The sequence below is a fragment of the Cariama cristata genome, unplaced genomic scaffold (assembly GCF_000690535.1).
Source record: "Cariama cristata isolate BGI_N322 unplaced genomic scaffold, ASM69053v1 scaffold22560, whole genome shotgun sequence".
Taxonomy (NCBI): domain Eukaryota; kingdom Metazoa; phylum Chordata; class Aves; order Cariamiformes; family Cariamidae; genus Cariama; species Cariama cristata.
This window is the reverse complement of record NW_009593310.1, coordinates 15,663-40,125: the sequence shown is the minus strand read 5'-3', so window position 1 is coordinate 40,125 and position 24,463 is coordinate 15,663. Positions and strand designations below refer to the sequence as shown.

The window sequence follows — 24,463 nt, the reverse complement described above, 5'->3', positions numbered from 1 at the left end:
GGAAAGAGTCTGATCTCCTAGCTTTCAAATCTGATTTCTCTGATTTCTTTTTTCCAATTTTTTTGGTGTGTTACATCAAAAAGTGAAACAAAGGAAGGGTCTGTTCCCATCCCAGGAGCTCTCAGTAGGGCCACGTAGGATAAAGTACAGGAAAGGGAAGATCTAGTCCCATGTACACTCACAAGTTCTGGAACTGTGGGCTCCATCCTCCCTGTCCAGGGCGTGCAGTGCTTCCAAACAACAGGGTCCAGCAGACCCAGGGGAAAAGCCAAGGAGAGGAGTTGTGATCAAGTTCCTCAGGGTCAAGGCAGTTCTTTTGAAGCATGCACTGTCTACTCCAGGAAGCCAGTAGGCAGAAGTTTCCCCGCCAGTGAGAAGACGTGGTTGAAATCCATGGTCCTGATCAGGCTTAGTTGGGATTTCGATATATCTTTTCAAGATGAGCCCAAAATGCTCAGGGCTGGGAACAAAAAGAGGGAGAATAAATGTTATTTCCCCTCTCCTCTCTCCAAATACACATGCTTGCTCCTCTTCATTACCTCCTCCTGAAAGGCCACCTTTCTAGACCCACTGGCACAGATCAGGCATACTGGAAACACATTGATGAGGCCCGATGAAGTTGGGATTCCCAATGAGGTCACAGCCTAGGCATTACACTGAGAAAAGTGAGACGCTGGGCCCCAGACAGCTAGGCACCTGTACCACCAGCCTGCAGCCAAATGTGGCCTGAAAGGAAGATGCTGGAGCACTTTGGTGGCAGATAACCTACCTCACATCTCAGATGTCCAGTTAGCAAACCAAGACCTTAGATTAAAAAGCATTCCCATGAAACTGAACCAAATGGCGGACAAAAAACTCCCCTTCTCTCCATCCCGTCCCATGGATTTTGTTGACTCCATGACAAGTTTAGTACAAGGGATGTCCACAGATAACATCTTGGTTTCGCAGCTTCATAAATGCAACCAAAACCCTTTCCGAAGCTTAGCTTCATTAGTATTGACATGCACTGAGTCTCTGCAGTCCAATGAAATCTGTTTATTGAAAAGAAATTATTCTTTCCAGTGACGCTTTGGAAATGGGAATTTTATGGTATGACCTTTAAGAAACTGGAGAAATTAGGGTTGAAAGCTGGGACATTAGACTATTTCCCAATAGCCTCCTGGAGTGTGCATTATCTCCTGGTGAATCTTTCTTACAAAGCTATAATACTCTGCATATAAATAGTTCATGATGTTTTTTTCAAGCTTCAATCTTCCAACGATTGTACAGTTTCCTGAAACATCAGTAGTATATTTCAGTGAAAATTACTCATTTGGGTTAAAATGCGATTCTTTGCAGAAATCAGGATTGTAAAGTTATATTAGAGTGCTAATAGGGACCATGAGATTCAACTCCTCTCTGATTTTCCAGGATGTATTTTGGGATAAATGCTGTAATTACTATCAAATAACTTGTCATCAAGGCTTGCCACACTATAACTTGCTAATAAAAGCATGTCCTAAACTTCAGCACTCACAAGATCAGAAAGTTTTAATTTTCTTAAAAACTATCATAAAAAATTTAAACACGTTATGAAAGAACTGTTATAGCATTCAGGCACTGAAAATCTCTCACCACCAATTCTGTCAGCATGAAAGCACTTAGAAACTGGATTTGAACCATCCTCCCTATAATGAGCAAACTGAACCTTGAATTTATGAAGAATATTTTAAGATTCTTTCAGCTGCAGGGACTAGAGCAAAAGCTCATGTGTGGACATGCCCAACATTTCCATGCACTCCAAGCTGACAAAGTAAAATATCACCCATAGCTCTGAAACTCTTCTGGCAGACAGAGAAAAATTATTGAACACATTTGTTATACAGCTTGCCCAATCAAACCGTGACGCTTCAATAGTCTCCAAGACAGTACTGCCAGGCAATTAGCTTGAAAAATGTATTTATTATCATGTCTCACTAACCTGTAAGTAGAACAGTTAACAATAAACAGTATCACCCGCAAATAATGATACGTCTAAGTCCAACCCACTTGATGGTGGTTATTATTTACATTTTTTAAATCTGCTAATGTCTTTTCACTACTGCCTTGAAAATTAATGAGCAGAGACAGGATGGGACTCATTTCATCTATGTAGCAATGAGTAACACCATGAAAGGCTTTGCGATTCCCAAAGTTTGCAGCGTGAGTAGTCACAGAGAAAAACATAACCTTTTCAGCCACTGCTTTTTCAGCTGAAGGAAGAGATAACATGGGCAATAAAAAGGCTTTTGTCCTGCCCTGATAGATCTCATTAGCTGTGATGAACCTGGGGACCAACACTGCTCATCACTGCCCAGTAGGCAGTGGATAGGGTTGCTGAACACTTCTGCTGCCTTCATAGCAACACCTTCTCCCAGGCTGTCGTCCCATCTTCCATAGACACAGCAACAACAGAAATCAAGAGTTTTGAGCCCATAACCTGGAACTGAGATCTGCGATTGTCACCAGCTGCGGTTTTTACATCTGGCCAAGCCCTGAGCATCTGTGGCAGCTATTGCTGTGTTGCTTTCTTATTGACTTCCAGGACACACAGAGAGGGTAACCTCACAAACTAAAACTCAAACTACGATGACAATCACTATTGCAGCTTGCACTGTGCATTAGGCCAATAGGCATTAAATACTAAGCCCAAAATAGCCAGTATTTAAGCTATGATAACTACCTGGATGAAATCACCTCTAAGTATCAAAGAGCAACATTTAGGTTAATCTCATCTATGACTCCCTTAGGTAGATTGAAGTTATTTTGGAAAAAGCTTCAAAGGTGTGGTTCTCGCTACAATAGCATGGAAAATCATTTCTAATACAGCCTGAAACAAAATTGAGGATAATTTCATTTTAAGGGAGCTGCAAAAACGTTAATCACAGTTGCTTCCATTCAAGGAGAGCTTAGTCTGAAGAGCAATGTAGTGTGGGAAAACAACGGAGCTGTTTGCGGTGACTCAGCTCTGCAGACCCTCTCGTGGCACACATATTCCAGTCTTTCTTGGTTGCTCCTTCTGGGCACATCATCCAGGCTTTGAGCCTTGGTGTCCGTGTGGGGGCACACAGCATCCCTCCCTGAAAGAGCCCAAGGGATTCCTGAGGGCCCCAGGTCTTCCCACAGCCTCCCACCACATCCCCATCTCACTTCTCTTCCTAGCTTCACTGTACGACTCTAATCTCTCCTTTCACAGTCTCTTGCATGGCTTCAAATTCACAGCAAAGCAATAAACAGCAAATACAGCACAGTGAAATCCCTAGGGTCTGAAGTGCTCCCATTTGGGAGCTGCTGAACACTGAACACTGGCCCTGGCCCTTGACCGACCTAATTTCCTCCCATGTCCCCTACTCAAAGTTCAGACTCACGAGGTTTTTGCCATAAAACGTGTTGCAGCTGTAGCTGGTGAGGCTTTGGCTTCCTAGGGCTGCTGATTATCTTCCTGCAAGTTTTCTTTTTTGCATGTATTATTTCCTAACCTGGGATATGAAAAAAAAAAAAAAACCCACACACAAAAAAAACCCAAACCAACCCCAGAATACAGGGTAAGATCATGTTTTTACAAGCAAATTCACCAAGATGATTTATGCTGCAGGTGTGCGGTCTGGGACAAGGAGAGAAGAAAAACCTGCTTTCCCCCTCTCTCTTCTTCCCCCCTTCTCTTTTTAAAATAAGGTCAGTTTTATTAAAAGACAACGTCTCTTCCAGCCAAATCCTGCCCCAAAGCCAAGGTTGAGCCAACAGCCAGGTGACTTGCTGCTGTTCTGACAGGGCGAGCAATTGCCATTCTCTGGGTTAGTGATAAAGTCCATGATTTTGGTTAAAGCACAGTGCCCAGAAAGAGTGAGTTGTGAGTGCACGAGGTAGGAAGGCCCCACAGGCATCTGGAGACCGACTCTTGGGACATCTTGTCTCTGAGCCGCAGGCAGGACTGGATCCGCAGGAGTGTTTGGCAGGAGCCTTAGCAAGCTTATACATTTCCCCACGTCTTGAGCAACGGGGAAACTGCTCTTCCCCTGCCTCCTTGCACCATGGCTGCCCTTTGCAGGAAGGTGCTCCTTCTCCAGGAAGATGCCACCGCTTCTCCAGAAAGGTCTTCCTCAACCCGGGTTGGGCTCAAGCCTCTTGCCGGCAGTGCCAGCCAGGGCAGCATCTCGTCGTGCGTGGCTGCAAGGAGCGTGACAGCAGCAGGGCCAGGTGCAGAAAAGGCAGCTGGGCCCAGGCTGCCTTTGGGGGTCCTTGTGTGTTCGGCTAAGCCCCTGACACGAGCTGTGAAAAGGCAGACCCGCACCAAGATAACCCATTGCTTTTCTCAGCCATGACACTTGCAGTCATTTGCATCTAAACAGGGGTGTGTGGGATCAGGGGGCCGTCTTGATATAAACTCAACAGCTTAAAGGGAGGGGGAGGGAAAGGAGAGAGGGAGAGAGAAAAATAAGCTTATAGCGATGAGAAAGAGCTAAGCTTCCTCCCCTACTGTGAGGCAGGGCGAGCGATACCATCCCAGCACTGCAGTCGTTTCAAATTGCTGCAGCATTCACACGCCCTTTAGCCATTCTGATCCGGTGGCGGGGGGCTGGGGAGCGCCATCAATAGGGATTTCCCAGCCGGGCTGGCGGGATTGGAGGGTGACGGCAGGACAGGGGAACATTGCCCCGTTGCTACGAGGTGCTCCTGGGGAATGCCAGTGCTCTGTGCCGTGGGTACGCTGGCCGGCGGAAACATTCTGCATTATGCTGGTAATACAGTGTGACACCACGGGAACAATGGCAAATTGAGTGTCCCAGCAGGTAACGGGCCTGGCTGGGAGACAGTCGCAGTGGTGCACTGTCAAGACGGCTCTAATCCTCCCTCGCCAGCCCCTCCCCTGGTTCTGGGAACGCTGCTCCCGCATTTCATCTCTGGGAAATTCTCCTGGCTCCTCACCCAGACCCAGGGGAGAACGTCAAGGCAAGGCGCTTGTGTTTGCAGCTCGCTCCCCCCCCCGCCCCGGCATCGTGCGGACAGCTCGCTGGGCAGACATGGGGGTGCAGGAGGTGCTGGGGGGCAGCTGTGAGAGGGGTGCAGCCCCCTGGGGCTGCTTGCATCGCAGCTCTGCCTAGCAGCACCAGCCCTGGCTCGGCTCCCATCCCAGCATCCACGCTCTGTACAGACTTACAAAACATGCAGTGACTCTCCATCCCATGCCCATCATTTTTTCACACCCTCCCCCTAGGATGGAAAGCGAAGACACATCAGCAATGAGAGCGGCTGGTGTCCTCCCGCTCTGCTCCTGAGCTGTCCTGGCCTGAGGCCAGAAGGGCTCGCTAGCTCCTCTAATCTGATCTGCTTTAGATCATAGGCCACCCAAATAGCCTTTGTCAGGCTGAAACCCTCCAGTTGGAGCAGTGATCTTCAACCGGTGGCCTGTAGCCCCCACTGGTCCCAGTGTAAGCAGCTGGTGAAAGATATCTAAGGAAAACCTTGGTAGGTAGAGGCTGGATCTCTGCTGCCCTATTGGAGGTGGGAAGGGCAAGAAGGGAAGAGTTTGAATTAAAAGGAAGTGAAAACCACAGCACAGTCCAACCAGTAAAGACAGGATTGAGCAGCCCTGGTTTAGGATCATGTTTGGCATCTACAGCCGAGTTCCCCACACTGCAGCAGAAGAGATGTGTGTTTCCACAGCTGGCATATACCCACCAGCTGCCTCTTTCGATTGCCTGCACGGGGTGAAATTACATCAGTTTGAGATGACTGATTTTTGGAAGCTAGACCCCACCTCTGCAGAGAAGACTGCAGGTCAAGGAGCGAGACCTGGAGCAGCGAAGGCCTCCCCAGGGCACAAGGCAAGAGCAGATGAGGGATGCATGGGGCAGCTGAGAAGACGGTTCATGGCTCTTGCTCTGGAAGGAGGGGATGTTCTCCAAGGTCACTGCTGGTCTGAGCCAGCAGAAATTCTGGCTTCGTCCCACATCCACTGACGACTGTCCTACCCATTTGGTCAAGCTACACCCACAAGGCAGCTCGAAACACCTGCAGTGCACCAATGGGCACTGTCCACCAGCCATGGCCCACCAGACATCGCATCCCTGACCACCTGCCTCCAGCCCCTCCCTGGTCTCCTGCATGTTGGGGATGAGGTTGGATTGACTCCAGCACCTATTCTGGATTTAGAGACGTAAAATCCCCATCTTTATAAGATAGCACATAGGGTTAAAGCATTCCAGTGTCATTCAGCAGGGTGCTGTACTTATGCAGACCGTAGCATACTGGAGAGGCTCTGAACCAAAAGACATCCCCAAGGAGAAAGTTGAGACTGAGATATTATTCTGACTGTGCTTGGGAAAGCCCCTATTTAGTACAGCCTTACTGAAGTCAACGGTCAAACTCGTGTTGATTTCAAAATGAGTAGAAATAGTACAACACTGTCTGCTTTATAAAAAAAAAATCTAAAAAAAGCCAACAAGAACACTTTAAAAACATTCTAAGCAGAGCTCTGTAGCTGAACAGCCAGGACTCTACTACAAGAACCCAGACTCCAGGGACCAAAGCTTCTGTCACTGTGCTGAGCAGGGAAACACACAGCGGACTTGTCAGTCTGTGTCCTAATGGAGGAGATGTCTCTCAGCTGTTCTGAGCTGTGGCAGGACTTCTGTTCTTCAGCCCTAGTCAGTTCTCAGCTGGAAGGGAGCATTTGCTTCTGTTCACCCTTGTGGAGAGAGGAATCAAACCCAGGAACAGATACAGACATGGGCAGCAAGGCTGACGACTGTAATGGACAACATTTTACGGAGAGACTTAATAAATATGGTTCTTTGAGCACAGCAAAATGGAAGTTTTTCACTCTGCAAGTACCATGAAGTAAATACAGGGGCCATTAAAAGCTACTTGAAGATGAAAGTCAATGTGCCATTGTCCTGCTTTCAAACAAGTGGAAGAGCCATCAGAGCACCAGTGAAAAGACCTGCTCAGTTCAGAGCATGTCACAACTTCTTCAATGGCCTCCTGAAGAGTTAGCATACCAAGACATCTATAATGCAGGAAATACCCTTTCAATTTGACAGTGTATTATCCACTTATGGACAGAGTGCAATACTCCCCAAAACATGACATTAAACTCACAGACCTCATGGTAGGAAAATGTCACCATATTAAGTAGACAAGGTCATCTCCTTTTGCATCCTCTAAAGCTAGGTCTACGTCTCTGAGTCTTCTCACAGTATTGTTATTTGGTGCTTCTAGTATCTCAGAAGTTTCCTCTGGTAGTAGCAGGTCAAGAAAATCCATCTTGATGGTTCCATGCCAGCTGTTGCTTTGGGTGTGCTATTCAGAACAGCCACCCATGCTGCCATCTCAGGGGTACACTTCAATACTGGACTTCGGTCATTTCTATCCAGAACAGCCTGCCCTGAAAGAGATGTTCTTTATGTTTATGGCAACCACAACTGAGCAAGGAAGGGCCATGATGCTCAGGTAGAGGGTACTGCAGCATGCAGGGCTGCTGGAGAGCTTTCGGTTCATGTTGAAGAGCCATTCCCTGGCTTCAGACACTTGAGGTGAGCTTGGAGGCTCCAGGCACAGAGCAGGCAGTTCTGGTCTGGTTTCCCACCCATCCTGCTTGGCCTTGTCCTTCTCAGTCCCAGCTGGCTATAACATCCAGCCAATATAAACATCTTCAAGGCTGCTGAAGATGGTGGTTTACCCATACGCATTTTGGCTGCTGCTGTCCAAAGCCCAGGGCACCACAGAATGACCTGGGAAGGGGAGGGCTTGAAAGTTGCCCCGCCATGGTCACAGGTGGAAGAGGTGATGGACTGAGATGCTCCAGTTCAGCAAACCCATTGCACCTTCATCTTTATGTGGATTTTCTGTTTTGTCCCCACCTCCTGCCCAGGTATCTTTGTTCTGCTGAAACATTTTCTTTCTCTTAGAACAGAGGATCCACACACTCTCCTGTTCCAGCTCCTAGTTCTCCTAGGCATCCTGGGCAATTTTTCTCACCCTTTCTTCAGCATTCAGTGCTTTCAGGACTTTCTCCAGCTTTGCTCCTTTGGGCCTGCTGGAATTCATTCACTGCAACTGTTTATGTACCTGAAGCATGTCAATAGTTACAGAGCCAAAGAAGAGGCTTGAGTTTCATCTGCTTTAATTTCCTCCAGGATTGTTTGGTCATTAATGAGCAGCTTCAACAGCCTCAGCTGGTTTTATTCCATTGTTGTAAAGTCACATATTGTTTAGTCTAGATATATTTAACAGTAATTACTAGCTCTTAGGCTTTGTTCTGCCATTGTCCGTCCTGTATCACCTGAAACCTTTCCCCATTTCTGCATGTGTATGAGCTTCTTCATCTCCCCTTGGACTAACTCCAGGCATGGAGTCCCTCTCTGCGTTTCCAGACCAGGAATTACTCCAGTAACTCTTCTGAGTCCTCTCAAGCTCTTACTGACATTTTGTGCACCCATCGGCACCCATGCTGGATCAAATCCTGCACCTGTTGTGTTTGGGGGAAATGCTGCACTTGTGATACACAGAGCTGGAGTTACGCTTCTCTCCTACCTGCTCCTGCCTGTGTGCCCCAAAAGGTGATGCCAGTAGTACCTGATTTAGAAAATATTCATTAAAAAGTTAAAGTAACTTTCCGCTTTCTAATGAGATTTAGACAATGCTGAAGGGTGTTGAGAAGGAAAACAAAAGCATTACATTGACTGATAATCCCATGGACTCTGTTTATTCTCAGCCACACGAGAGTCTGCCTTTGTCCATGCCATCGCATCGGCAGGGGTGGCCTTTGCTGTAACCCGCTCCTGTGCCGAGGGCACATCCACGATCTGCGGCTGTGACTCCCACCACAAAGGACCTCCAGGAGATGGCTGGAAATGGGGGGGATGCAGCGAGGATGCCGACTTTGGCGTGCTTGTGTCCCGGGAATTCGCAGATGCCCGAGAGAACCGGCCGGATGCCCGCTCAGCCATGAACAGACACAACAATGAGGCCGGCAGGACCGTGAGTGCTCAGCGGGTCCAGAGCTGGTTGTCCACGCCTGCATGGATGGCTCAGTGTGGCTTCCCATGATGTAATGGGACCACAATAATGCCCAAGCAGGAGCTTTCTAGGATTATTTTCCAGGGCAGAGCATTTCCACAGATGGGTGGGGGTTAAGAAGAGCTAAAACATGCCTTGCTTCCAGTGCCAACATCTCCCAAGGCAGTGTGTAGAAACCCAACTGAACCATCCAAGACCCCAGGTCAACAGTGAAAATAACTTTCCCCCCAGGCTACTCCTTCCTGCATGCCCCCCGTTGTAACATTGTCCCACCCAGTGATTTGTTGGACTAGATGATGGTTGTCAGTCCCTTCCAACTGAAATATTCTACTCTATTCTTGCTGTCAGCAAGTACCTGGGCCACTGCCTGCTCTAGGTCATTTGCAAACTTAAACTGAGTTACAGCAAGACCCTTTCAAATAGTATTTGAAGCAAATACTAGATACCGCTTTTCCATATCACCACAGGCAGAGGTGGAGGAGTAGAAGCTTGAATCTCTAACTTGTGTTAACAATTGACAGCTTCCTGTAAAAAACAAAAACCAAATTCTAGTAATTTTAACAAAAAACAGTTATTTTGCTCCACACAGAGGAAGTTTCTAGGAAAGAGAGAACATCATGTCCTTAGATTCACAATTTCATTTACTTTCTAGTGCAAACTGTCAGATTTGGGGCATAAAATGAAAGGTTGTTAGCAAAGCTAGGAAAAGGTCTACACCCACATGTGTCGGAGACATCCTCCAACCCTCAGCTTCTCTGGGCTCTGATTGTCCACACACATACGACAGGGAGGACCCCACTGAAAGGATTGTACTTTGGGATTAGACTAGATTGGATTGGATAGGCGATTAGAGCAGCTGCCCATCTCAGCCATGCTTTTCTAGTGTGACATCTCTGTCTAGAGATGTTTCTGCCACACAGCAAAGCTGCCATGCATTTACAACCAGCCTATGCTTTCCAGACCAAGCTCAGATCAGACAGTTAAATCCAGGAAGCAAAGGCAGGTGATTGAAAGCAAACGCTGGGCATCATAGGCTGATGTTGACCGCCTTGTTTTCTCTCCTCTGGACAGACCATCCTGGATCACATGCACCTGAAGTGCAAGTGCCACGGTCTCTCAGGAAGCTGCGAGGTCAAGACCTGCTGGTGGGCCCAGCCTGATTTCCGGGCAATCGGTGACTACCTGAAAGATAAATATGACAGCGCCTCTGAGATGGTGGTTGAAAAGCACAGAGAATCTCGGGGATGGGTCGAAACTCTTAGAGCCAAGTATGCTCTTTTCAAGCCACCGACAGAGCGGGATCTGGTCTACTATGAGAACTCCCCCAATTTTTGTGAGCCCAACCCAGAGACAGGCTCCTTTGGGACAAGGGACAGAACATGTAATGTCACCTCCCATGGGATCGATGGCTGTGACCTGCTGTGCTGCGGTCGTGGCCACAACACCAGGACTGAGAAACGGAAAGAGAAGTGTCACTGCATCTTCCATTGGTGCTGCTACGTGAGCTGCCAGGAGTGTATACGCGTCTATGACGTCCACACCTGCAAGTAAACGTAGGTAGGTCTCCAGCTGATGGGAGGTTGCTCCAGAGCAGGGCCAAGGGGTCCATCAACCCTGTGATCAATCCCCACATGGTGGCCTCACACTTCAGAGGATGGCATAAAAAAAAAATCCTAATGCCCTTGGTCAGGGCAGACACCCTCACATAGCCAGCACCAGCGCTGCAGAGAAGGCTCTCAGCATCTCACCCACATAAGGCGGTCCAAGGCTAGACCTGGCGCTGCAGACACATTAGATCACTGATCTGCTGACTTCTCCCAGGCTGTTTGGCATGACAGACTGTCTGGGGAGAAGCAGGGACAGCAGAAGTCCAAGAGAGGCACGGCGACATTAGCCAGTGTGCTGCTCACACAGTACGCACCGAGCATCCAGCCCTGTACTCCTCCACGGCTCTGGTCCATGTAGATGCCAATATAGGGGTTTCAGGTGGAAATGAATTTTACACAGCAAAAGGTGAGCAAATACAGGCTCCCCTGCCTGCTGGCATGGCCATCCTGGTCTCAGTAGATGTGGTGAGGAAAAGGAAAGGAGTCAGCTCCCCACATCAGCCAGGGTCCTTCCTTCCTGCTCCGAGGAGATGATATTGGAGAAACAAACCTGTTTGAGCATAAGAACAATGCCTTACAGCCAGTCTCTCCTTTCACCTCCCCTCTGCCCTCTCTATTCCCCACAGCCCCAGATCATCTCGTATAATCTCCCTGAAGAAGATGGCAGGAAACTAAGCCCAGAGCTGATCCTCTGGCACTTGGCCCAGGATAACAGCAGAGCACACATGGTGAAGCTGTCACCTCTTACATGGGGACGCATCACTACTCCAGCAGCCTCCTTGCCATGCTGCTGCCCAAGAGAGATTTTTAAGGATATGGGCAAATCCACCCAGTTGATTCACCTATTTACTAGCCATTCCCTAATATGACTTTATATCCCAGAGTGAGCTCAGAACATCTCTCTAGGGACAGGGTACCTGCCAGACAAGCTGCTACACCAGCTCTGAGCATCAGTAACGGCCAGGGAGACAGAAGCCATAGCAAGAAGAAATTTCTGTCCAAGCCTTCTCATCAGCCTTCCCCCATCAGCGAAAGAGGCAAGGGCAGATAGGGAAGGGACACCTTTATCCGACAGCACAATCCCAGCAGGTCCTTTCCTTCCCAGAGGATTTCTTATCAGCAATTCATTCATGAGGGGTTCACATCAAGCACAGAAATTCAGTACCATTAGCAGGGATTTGGGCTCCAGGTGTGGCCTCACACATCCCATGACCCATTTCAGCTTAGAATAATCAGTGTTCATCCCTCCACCTGCTTCCCAAGCCACATCCCCCTCCTTGAACACATGCCCCCTCATTTTGGGCTTGTTTTCATGGCATATTGACCCTTGAAAATAAAAAAAAAAAAAAAAAAAAAAAAATTATTTCTGTCTTGGTGGGCTCCTCCACAGATGACAAGGACAAATAACCATGTCCCACTACCACTTCTCATGCATCTCCGATTTAACATAGATCTATGTCGAAACCATTAAAGCCGTATCTTCTACTCCACTCACTTTCTTCGTCTATGAGAAACAGCAGTACAAGTTACTGCAAACAGCAATAAAATACGTGAAAGACCCCTCACGTGGAGCACAGAACATAGCCCAATCACTCAAACCTGCAGCTGGAGAGAATCAGAGCAAAATTCTTGGTCCCTCCTCTGCACAGCACGATGAAGCACTCCTGGATTCATGCAGCCTGAGAAGCATTAGCTTTCTAAAATTAAAGATCACAGGCCTAAGAACCCCCCCCGATGCAGAAATAAGCCGTCTTCTGATATGCATTCTATTTAAAACTATATATTAAATTCTGTGTCTGGAAAGACTCCAAATATCTGACTTTAAACAAAATCCCTTGTTTGTTTGTTTGATCAAGAAAAGGTATTTAATATTAAATAGAACATTTATTGCCTTGTAATTATTTTACTGTAGCCAGGTATTCTAGCACTGAATGGAAGATCTTTTTCCATCAATCTGCTGTATCCAAAGTTTTGTATAAAGTTGTAGAGGTCGATTTTTTTTTATTTTATATTCAGAAAATTTCTCTTTTTATAAGCATTATTTATTATACAATGTATATACTTGAGTTAACTAAGATTATATATTATATAAATATATATATTTGGAGAAAAATATATTTCAACTTGCATTTTTTGTGGTACACCATTAAAGAAAAGGTAAAAAACCAAAAATATGCACTTGCCAGCTTGTGTGGTTTGCTTCAAGGTCCTTTAAGTCCTGCCGAACGATATCTACGAGAGTGGTGGTCCGTCATCCAGCTACTTATGCACAGTGACAGTCATACAAATGCAAGACAATGATGGTAAATGTAGCAAATACAGGAGATTTTACAGCTGAATGCTAAGATTTTTATTTAGAGAGTGCCATCAGCATGCATACAGCACATAAGCTTTAGACTTCATATTCTCCCCCCACCCATGTACTTGCAGGTTGTCGCTGAATCACCTTTCAATGGTTTGGACAGACTGAGATCCAAATTTTCTCATACAAAAACATCTCCTGTCCATGAATAATTTTTTGGGTGTTTCTGCAACATCTCTCATACTTTAACGATGCTCTTAAATGCACGCATTTTCCACAGCACTGGTCTCAAATATACTTATCTGAAGCGTTAAAAAAAAAAAAAAAAAGAATTTCTATATTCCTACACTGCTTCCCAATGTATACACAAAACAATTACATCTGTCTTCTCGCAGAGTGTTGCCTGAAACATCACAGTGCTTGTGCATGAATGATGCTTAGCCCCGCTTCACCGCACCATGTTGCAGACAGTCTGCTCCCGCCAGTGCCAGCTCCTCCAGGATGGCAGCGGTGATGCCTTCAAAGCGACATGAACACCAACGATGTGTTGCTAACAAACCAGACAACCAAAAAGTCCGGCCTCATGGAATGTTCTGAGCTTAACAGCTTTATGAGCGGAAGCTATCTGTATGTCTGCCCATCATCCCAAGCCTTTCTCCACCACGCTCCATCCCCCTAAAACCCATCCCAACACTTTGAAATATATTTGTCTTTGGTTAACAAATAACTCAATTTTAGAGACAGTTACATTTCTGAAAGGTTCAGGAAAATGCAGCAACAGGGTAATGAAGGGGATGAAGAATTTGGCCCTTACTGTTCAAAGCAATATAGTTCTCCCTATAAAGCTACTCTTGCTCAGGCAGTGTATCATGGAGAAAATGCAGCGGGAAGGTGCTGCCAGGAGTCATTCTCTTCTGTCACCTGCAGGAAACATCTTGGATGGGGATCTCAGAGGAGGCTGGAATGGGCGGGAACTCACACTCAACAGTTTGCCCTGGTTTTCCAACATGGCCTTCTTCCAAGTGTGACAGATCTCACTCGCACACACACGCACGCATCTTTGGGGCTTCCTCAGCACTGCAAGGTCCAGAAAAGTCTAGAATGGTTGGACCAGAGGTCTTTTCAGCCAATTCCTTTAAGACTACCTGTGATCAAGCTATCCAAGGCTGGGGATACATTCAATCCATCCATGCTTAGGTACAAACTGAGCATCCCTCTGGCTATCAGCAGTCTGGGAATAGCTTTGCTATTTTCATGCCATACATCAGCACTCTATATACACACCTCTGCTCGACTAGGACCAAAGACACAGATGTCTCCCAGATCATCACAAGTAGTTGTGCTTTTTATTGAATCCATTGAATGTGCAATTAAACCAGGTATTTATTCATCAACATAGCTCTGGACAAAGACACAATAAGGTTTATATCATTTACTCTGAAATATAAGTTAATGTGTGCTGCTGCCACTAGGACTAGCAGAGGAAAGAAAGGAACAAATAAATTCACAAGATCATACACAAAATGAGAGGGAATAACCACCACTGGGACTCACAATGTCATCACAATGCAACAGCACTGCCAAAGGAAAAGAAACCAGAGCGAAGTGACTAAAATACTCCAACTGCTGTTAAGTATGCACTAAAGACTACAGTACCTTCACTTTTGGGCCTGAAGAATGTGAAGCACCCTCTTTCCCGGGGAACACCATTTTGGGTACAAGCTGCTAGCCCTTAGCAGCGTGTCTGGTCAAGTTTAGGAAGCTACACTGACTAAGATCTCATAAATGGCTTTGATTCATGCCCCACCAAATTGAGGTATGTTCCACGAACCTTATTAAATGTGTGGAGCCAAAGAACCAGAGGTGAGTAGCCTCATGCAGTCATCGTTGACAGCATCTTATTGACGCGAGATGACTATTGGGGAAGGACCATATAGCAAAGTTTGATACATTCCTTTACTTCAGTGCAAAAACATGGCAACATATATCTCATGCATCTGCAGAGCTTGGCTTCCTCTCTGTCTCTAAGGAGGAATTTCAACCTTTGGTAACGTTTGAATTAACAACAAGCTTTGATGCTTTAAATACTGGATTTGGAAGCTTCCTCTACTCTGATCAACATACTTCCCTGCCTTCTTCCAGTCCCTAATGCCACTAGCCAGTCTCTCTCATCAGGTCACGAAACACCTGGATATAAAAGAAAGCAGGTATTAGCATCAAGGCAATTCTGGAGCTGAACTATTATGGGCATTGTCTTTACATTATCAGCCTGGCTCAATGTTCAATGAGGTATACAATGACATGAGAAGAAAGCATTCATTGGATCAGGATAAGACAGAGTAGTACTTTAATACGCCTTCACCACAGACTGTCAGGTTTTATTAGAAGTCAGGATTTCTTTCCTGACATAGCAACTGGATGCTGGACACAAGTGAGCGTTAGCTTCAAAACTTACAGGACATTCCCCCCATGCTAAAATCAAATGAGAACGCAGCCTTGCCTGCACAGAAACAGAAGCACAGTGTTCTAGAAGACACTTCCACATGACATCAGTATATTAAAGACAAAGAATAAAGATACTGTATTGCACTAAACATGCAGATTCCACATTGGGTTCTTGGAAACAGGGGAGCATTTCACTTTGTCCAGCGTGTTGAACACAGAAGAGTAAAGATCCCAGTGTATATTCTCCAGGTTGGTCACTTTTCCAGCTGTTGATCTTGCACTTGGTCCACCTTCAGTCTAGGGAAGGAACTCTTGCAAAAGAAGCCAAATCCATCAAGAAAGCATGCACATGTATAAAAGCATCAAGCACACACTGGAACCCACTCACATGTAGCCAGGATAGATACTGTTGTGAGTTTCCCCAGCACAGGTACTGCCCTACATGTATTAGAAAGTCATTTTCTAGGAGATGCCACTGTCAAGAATGGGCTCAACTATTCCCTGTGATACCTACAGTGGAAAGAGTAGGACATCCTTCTCTCAGACAGGAGAAATACAAGAAATCAAAGTTCCAGATTTTAGATAAACAGCTGGATTTTAACTCTAGCAGAATCTCTTCTGATTTACTTCAGTTAAAGAAAGCTAAATTGTGGTCCAATATCTCACTTAAATTTTAAAGTCACAGGTAAATTAAGAAAAGCAGAGAATTCAGGCATGCAAGTTCTCAAAAAGTCTTCAGGAGTTTCCCCCTCCCAAAACAACTGGCATATAGCTGCAAGGAGAACTGATCCAATACACAGTTCTGTAAATACAGGAGGGGTCAACAATGAGATCAGATACACCACACTGCAGTTTCCCCTCAAAGAGATGCTTGTTTCTGAGCAGAGAAGAGAATTTTAAACAATGCTTTAAAATAAAAGTACTTACGTTCCTTCTTCTCTCAGAAGAGCCAAGAATTTTTTCACCCGATACTCAGGATCCATCTAAACACCAAACGAAACAGAACTCCATTAATGTGATGCAACCTTCCAAATAGCCCAATAGGAAAATGAGGCCACAAAGATAGCTGGAGATGCATGTGTCTGTGTTTGCTCCGCTTGTGCCTTGGCCAGGCCAGAGATCAGCCTGCTTGTCCAGAAGTTCTGCAGCTAAGTAGTGTGCAGATACAACACTGCTTCAAGATAAAAAGCTGGTTAGCACAAACTTAGCATGCTCATGTAGCTAAAGGATCATAGAATCATTTAGTTTGGAAAAGACCTTTAAGATCATCAAGTCCAACTGTAAACCTTGCACGGCCAAGTCCACCACTAAACCACGTCCCTAAGCACCACATGTACATGGCTTTTAAATACCTCCAGAGATGGTAACTCCACCCTGGGCAGCCTGTTCCAGTGCTTGACAACCCTTTCAGTGGATAAATTCTTCCTAATATCCAATCTAAACCTCCCTTGGCACAACTTGGGGCCACTTCCTCTTGTCCTATCGCTTGTTACTTGGGAAAAGAGACCAACCCCCCCTCACTACACCCTCCTTTCAGGTCATTATAGAGAGTGATCAGGTCTCCCCTCAGACTCCTCTTCTCCAGACTAAACAACCCCAGCTCCCTCAGCCGCTCCCCATCAGACTTGTGCTCCAGACCCTTCACCACCTTTGTTGCCCTTCTCGGGCCTTGCTCCAGCACCTCAAGGTCTTTCTTGTAGTGAGGGGCCCAGAACTGAACACAGTACTCAAGGTGCAGACTCACCAGTGCCAAGCACAGGGATGAGCCAGACTGGAAACACACAAGCATTTCTATCAGGTACTTCTGTTTTCATGGCAATCTCTACACTAGCTTCACCCCACATTGCCAATTCTAGCCTGGCTGTGCCCCAGCCAGGCCCACTCTGTGTCTGCTTTTATCTGCCCCTTTCCAGAGCTGGGGCAGCAAATTACACAGTCCGGAGCAGAAGGGACTGAAGATGCCCTCAATTTTCCTTTGTCTTCCTTACCCCTTACAGCTCCAACACCACAGCACCAGAGGAGAGGAGCTGCGTGTGGTGGGTTACCACATAAGGGAAAGCTGAATCATAGCACAAGGCTTCCAGAACTTGCAGTAACGACTCGTGCTGTGGTTCCATCAACCAGGAACATTCCCAAAAGGTCAGTCCTGCCTTTCCCCCAACACCAAGATAGAGACAACAGGGAAGTGGGAAGAAGGGCTACTAAGGAAACAGAGACTTCGGCTGCCATCAGAAGACACAAGGTGTAACTACATCAGTCCTTTGTGCTGACGCATGGGCTTGTTGAGCCTCTCTAATGTGAAAGACTCTAAGCAAACTGCCATCGCTACACCAAGATACAGTGAGTTAGGACTATAAACATTTGGAAAGTAGAGACCATTGGTTCTTGGAGTATTTTTGTGTTGTATTGCAACAGTTCATTTGGCCTAGAAACTTCAACTTCTGTTCATTCTGTAATCTTCATGAACACCTTGTATCTTTAATACACTGCCAAAAATACAGTGGGTTCATTCTGCAAACATTCAGTAAATGCTACTAAGAATTTGACTGGTTGTAAGATTCCCAGCTGTCACCCACTTGGTAATAAACAGGCAAGTACCCTATTAAATATGGGACTTATCCTTGGAGGGGAAAGCAAAGTTTCAGCATGTGTTCTGGCCTCCCATCAAAGAGGCCAAACAAGGGCTCTTGAACTCCTCTACCATGTTTTATATTCCTAAAGGAAAATTTCCACCAATTCCAGGTGTGAAGAAGCCATCTATTTAAAACCATAACCACTGCAACCGAGGTCAACAAAAACGTCTTCAAGAACAGCCTGGAAGAAAATAAATCCTAAAACAACAGCAGTATTACCAGTGATGCAGGCAGAGAACAAACAGCCAATGAGAATTCCTGCTTTGTGCTAAGAAAAGCCTAAAAATGTGTAACTTCCTATCACTTTGAAATATGTCAGCAAGGCCAATACCTCAATACCAAATACTGAACTATTTTTAGATCAGAAAAATAAATTCACTGAAACAAGATGATTCAAAGGAACTTACTGACGATCACTGAGCTATTAAGTTGGGTTTTTAACATGCAAAGGGATACTGGTAATGTTCAGAATCCCAGAAGAAAAGAACAGCTACCTCACCACCTAAAGCAGAAATGTAGAATACACAGGTACTAAGAGAGGGACTATTGTGCCACATAACTGGAGACCAGAACGATGGTGTTTGCAACATCCCTCTAGTCTAAATCTTCTCCACAATCTCTCCCAGTCAACACTTGGCTACAAGAGAAAAGCATATCTGTCACTATTTCAGTTCTCACGTTTCTATGTGTAGATGTGGTGCTTAGGGACACACTTTAGTGGTAGACTTGGCAGTGTTACGTTTACGCTTGGACTCAATCTTAAAGGTCTTTTCTAACCTAAATGATCTATGATTCTATCAGAACAGCTGAAGACAACTGGGATAGGAGTACGTGCACGTGGGCCACACACCCTGAACACTGATTATTTGGAAGTCCCCTTTCTCTGGAGGAATCCAGAGGTGTAATCCACACTATAAGACTAAGCATGTGACTCTCACCTGGCAAAGGGTCTCAGCTCTTCCCCATTCAGAGGGCTCTGGTCTCACCATGGGCTGATCCTGCTTAAGCAGGAGGTTGGACTAGATGACATCTTGAGGTGCGTTCTGACCTCATTCATCCTACAGTCCTACGAAAACTCAACCACCTTGCTGCCTATATTTCTGGATGTTTCCAGAATGGCTAGTACTTTATAAAGGCATGACCACAACTCCAGGTGGTCACACAAAGTGTCAGTTACCGGTAAGTATAGACTAAATAACTGGGACAGCACAATGGACTGAAAACCTGTTAAACTGCTGGACTCAAAAAGTTGTGATCAGTGGCATGAAGTCCAGTTGGAGGCCAGTCACTAGCAGTATATGCCAGGCATCCATATGGGAGCCAATGTTGTTTAATCTCTTTATTAACAAACAGAATTTGGGGACAGAATGCACCCTCTGCAATTTTGCAGACGACATAGAATTGGGAGGTGTGTTTCATGCACTTGATGATGGTGCTGTCATTCAGAGAGACCTCAACTGGATGGAGATACAGACCAATACAAATGTCATGCAGTTCAACAAAGGGAAATGCAAAGTCTTCCACTTAGGCAGGAATAACCCCATGCACAAGTACAGGCTGGGGGACAACTGGATGGAAAGTGACTTTGCAGAAAAGGACTTGACGGTCCTGGAGGACAAGATGAATGTGAACCAGCAATAGGCCTTTGCAACAAAGATGGCCAACAGCATCCTGGGCTTCATTAGGTGGAACCTTGCTCCAGATCAAGGGAGATGATTCTTCCCTTCTCAGTGACACCACACCTGGAGGTCAGTGTCCACTTCAGGGGTCCCCAGCACAAGAGGGACAGTGACGTACCAGACACGCCCCTAAGCAACCTGTTCTAGTTGATCGTACTTGGTCAGAGCAGGGGGTTGGACTAGACAAAGATTAAAAAAAATGCTATGGGTGCAATGAGCAGAGTGTATCATCTGTTTAGTACCTTCCTGCTCTCTGTGACATTCACCGAAGAAGGTCATAAACAGTCTACCCTAGAGAACCAGATACCACCTGCGTGGTGAGCTAGGTGAAATGCTCACTGCAAGTCCTGGACAAGAGGTTCAAAAGTGGCTGAAACCTCAAGTTACATGGACAGCCAAAGCAAGCCTGGGAACCAGAGCTGTCAAGGCCAAGCTTAAGCAAAAAGAATTACCAGTGCACACACTCTCAACAAGCTTCAGACAGCCCATAAAAGAAAGGGATTGGAGGAAAAGGACAAAATACATTTGATCTTTGACCATCAGTAGAAAAGTGCATTTGAGAGGGACCCCTGGCCTTTTCAGATAAGACACACAGCATATTTGTAGATGCTGGCAGTAAGATGGCTAGTTCTGAAAGGACTTCTTCAGAGGAGTTACTCAAGTGGCAGCACACCAAGTCTTCAGATTTGACTTCTCATCTATGGTTCAAATTCACAGATAGATTCTCTATGAGAAATCTAGAACAGTTGGGCAAATGAACTGCCAAGAAGTGGACCTTGCTGGCAACAGTCCAAAATTGTCGGAGCTGGAAAGGCATGGTTCCCATCAAATGTTGATGTCAAAGAGGGTGGTGAGATGTCTGTAATCATCTACACATGCTTTCTGAAGGTCTGAATTGGATTAGATGATGTCCTGAGGTCCTTTCCAACAAGAATGATTCAGTGATTCTAAGACTTTAAGTATTCTGCAAATCAGGCAAACCAGTGAAAGGCAGCTTGACAGTTAGAGGAACAGCAACTCACTACCTAAGTACTTGCACTCCATGCAGAATCACTGCTGAGGGCCAAAGGCAAAATCCATACAAGCATAGCAAACGTTCATGCTGCCAGGCCCATACCAACAGTCTATTGCATGAAACAGCAGGTGAAGAGTCAAGACGCTTTTTGTAGAGGCCACAAAACCAGGCAATTTACTCAGTAGAGAGACAATCTTTCACATCTCATATTGACCTAAGGAACCATGAACACTGAGATAGAGCAAGGCATGACTTCTAGCCATTGACAGAAAGCCCAAAGCTGATAGAAAGAGTGTCACACAGAACAGTCAAGATTACTTATCCCACTGACTGACAGAGGGGATCAGGAGTATTATTTACCTGCAAAGAAGATGGTCCTGTTGCCAGGACCTTGGTGAAACCTTAGGAAACCATGGAAAAGTCATCAAGAAATAACAACAAAGGGTCAATCAGATAGTTCTGTTAAAAAGAAAACAACATCATCTGAGATGCCCTAATGTCTAATGCCACCAGCTGAAATTCAGACTTGCCAATGCCAGTGTTCTGTTTCCCAAATCAAAGATGCTGCCCCCCCACCCCTTCTCATTCAGACATAAGAAAGTGGTCATGGTAAGACACTTTGTCCATAATCTGTACTGACATAGCTTCTACAGACTCTGGGAGGAACAGCATTTATCTGCAGACACAATATTTTGTCCAAAAGACTAAAGCAGGAAACTGAAAGGCAACAAGATGGCAAACCTGATCAAATAGCTTATTAAAAAATGCAGACACAAAACCAGAAGGTTGATCTGCCCTGGAAGGAGCAGAAGATGGTATCAATAGAGTGCAAAGAGGAAGCAGGTTCAGGGCTCTTGAATAGACCCTCTACTGCCCTATGAAAGGAGAAATCATAGAATGTCCTGAGTTGGAAGGGACCCAGAAGGATCACTGAGTCCAACTCCTGTCTCTGTGCAGGACAACCCCAAAATTCACACCATGTTATCCGAGGGTATTGTCCAAATGCTTCTTGAATACTGTCAGGCTTGGTGCCATAACTACTCCACCAGTGAGCCTACTCCAGTGCTCGATCACTCTTTGGGTGAAAAAACTTTTCCTAATATCCATCCTAAACCTCCCCTGGCACATGCTGCTGTCAAACTGGACGAAAGACTTTCTAGAAGAACAGCACGGAGACTGACTGTGTGACACAGCTCGGACAGGTGGCAAGAAAATGCCTGTTCCTTTCTGTGTAATGCAGTATCCCCAGGACGTGCCTGGGAGCCCTTAGGAAAAAAGGCGACTGAAGAGACTTCATGAATCTTCAGTCCAAAGAAGAGGAGATACTCCACCAAGACATGCATGCCCTTGGGTAGAACAATACTCCTGTAAACCTGTCATAAAATCCAAAATCTTAGTATGCCCAGATGCAGCGTTTAGTTTAATATAGGGACTATTATGTGATGACCTTTCAAAATAAGTTCCCATGTAAGTTAAAGTACATTACAGACAAACAGCTTAGATTAAGTTAAGTTTTACTTATGCTAAACAGAAGTTACGATATGAGGAAATACTGGAGGTGCAAAAAGGGGTTTTCTGGAAAGCTGCCTGGTTCATTCAAGTTCCTGCTCCAAGAAGGAGAGAGACCTTGGGTTTTGGAGTGTTGCCAGCAAGATCCAAGAGCAACAAGACAGGCAGGCAAAATAAGCAGAAGGAACCAGGCCCCTAGCTATGGAAAAAGCAGGCTCATGTACCCAGCAGCACCCCAGGGTAGGGTTGCAGCATCAGGGCAGGGTGAAGCTAGCATGGCACCCGATAGCACTGTGAGGTGGTCCATGTACTGCAGCCAAGGATACTTTAAAGCTAAACTTTTTTGGATTCACATGGCAAATCATGAGTGTATCCACTCAAAGACTTCTTTTGAGCAAGAACATAAAATCATTCCAGGACACCCAGCATATACAAGAAGACCAAAGCATATGACAGTAAATACGAGTAGTTCCGATGTTAAAGGCAGCCAGGAATAGCAATAAACATAGTTTGAGGGAAATTAAGTGGCCGAAAACCATGCATTTACAAGGCTCGTAAACAAGGTAACAAAGCAACCCAAGACACCAGAGCAACGCAGTGGTTCACAGTACTCCAAGAATGGATTTTGATATTGAGAGACAGGTTCAGCAAGACTTTAGTCTGAAACAAACAAAGTCATATGAACAGCTTAAGAATACCTATATATAGCAGATATTGCATTTACTCATCTAATAAAACAAAAACCAGTTAGATTCAGTGACTGCAGGGAAAGAAACTAGGTGCACATTTTTTGCAAAGAATTCATTCACCACGGGATCTAATCAGCTGAATTCTGAGAAATTTCATCCATCACTTGGAACTTTCAAGGGATTTCAGATTCAAATCTTTCTAAAAAGCTGTGGTCCAGCTCAGTGAAAAAAGGAACTCGTTTTGAACTTCTCATCTGGTGAAATTCTGCTTTCCTGTAAAAGCTAGTCAAATTAGATATTGCTGTGGTCTTTCAATGCATTTGGATATGACTGTTCTCCTATTTAGTGATAGCCTGTCTCACCTTCCTAACAGTTCAGCAGATACAGTCATGTAAACACCTCAGACCTTTTTGGAACAAAACTTCTTCATGTTTAGCTTCCATATGCTATTACCTATTCTATTACACGATTATCTGAATTGAGTATAATAACCTAAGTTGTCTTGCTACCAACCATCCATATATAGTAGCAAAGGTGGATTATCAATCACCTGTATCAGCAGTAGCAGCCCTTCATTTTACACTCCAATTTGTCAAAAATGGCACAGAGTCACAGTTCTGCCTGTCTCCTCCCAGCCTGATTGGTCAAGGACTTATCTACAAAGTAGTGATCTGGTTAAAAAAAAACCCAAAAAAACCACAAGACCAGGTTACCTGTCTGCATGCTCTAGGGCAGCATGAAGACTCTCTATCTACAGCATCATAGGTGTGCAGCCATGAGACGTTGCTGTGAATAAGGCCAGGGTAAGGATTTCCACTCACGCTACAGATTCAGAACTGCCCATAATTTACATAACCTTCATCTTCAGTTTTGAAAAGAACCAACACTTAAGGTCAAAGCAGCAAAAGAAAATGTCCTGTATCAGAAGAAAGAATCCATTGTCAAGGCTAAGTGAAAAGGACTGCAACAGAACCAGGCAGTCCCTGAAGGCCTGCACCCCTTAAATACATTTAATACATGTGAGCAATGACTTACTGACTTGCCTGTAGGTATGGAATTAAAAGCCAAGGAAGAAGAGGAAAAAGTAATCTAGATAAATGACTTTATTCCCTGAGGTGACATCCAGTCAGAGCATATCCTTAGTGCTGTGCAAGTTTTAACAGAATTGTGAATAGTGAACAGAGGGATACATGACTTATATGCTGCTAAACTACATGCCTCTTAGCTTATGCTCAGCCTCTCCTAGGAAGATCTAAGGACAGTTCACTCAGCTGCACTAAATATATTTGATGTCAAAAGAGAGTGTGTGTGAAGGGGGGAAGGACTCAGAAGGGCGCTGAAATGTCAGCCACAGAGGATTAGGGCTGTGTGCTACACCCTCTCATTTTTAGCATGCATATACTGTCGAGCACAAGCTTGATGGCTTGCTTGCAGGCATAGATGATGGGTGCGGGGGAGGGTTAAGAGCCACATATTTCTACCCTCTGCAATTATTTTCTTTAAAGTGCTGAAAGTGGAAAATAAAGCGAAGAGCAGCTGAACAGC

At 45.4% G+C, this 24,463-nt stretch overlaps 2 protein-coding genes across 2 annotated transcripts in view; one reads left to right on the top strand and one right to left on the bottom strand.

The window, feature by feature from the left end:
* WNT3 (wingless-type MMTV integration site family, member 3) overlaps window positions 1-10,590 on the top strand; it is a 10,969-nt gene extending 379 nt beyond the window's left edge. Inside the window, exons 2-3 of the mRNA XM_009709985.1 lie at window positions 8,735-9,000; window positions 10,111-10,590. Of these exons, the coding sequence (XP_009708287.1) occupies window positions 8,735-9,000; window positions 10,111-10,590 (746 nt within the window). The remainder of the gene's footprint in view (window positions 1-8,734; window positions 9,001-10,110) is intronic.
* Window positions 10,591-15,187: 4,597 nt separating this feature from the next.
* Window positions 15,188-24,463, bottom strand: part of LOC104169162 (vesicle-fusing ATPase-like) — a 24,902-nt gene continuing 15,626 nt past the window's right edge. Inside the window, exons 9-10 of the mRNA XM_009709996.1 lie at window positions 16,321-16,376; window positions 15,188-15,704 (exon numbers count right to left, since the gene is read on the bottom strand). Of these exons, the coding sequence (XP_009708298.1) occupies window positions 15,686-15,704; window positions 16,321-16,376 (75 nt within the window). The 3' untranslated portion in view covers window positions 15,188-15,685. The remainder of the gene's footprint in view (window positions 15,705-16,320; window positions 16,377-24,463) is intronic.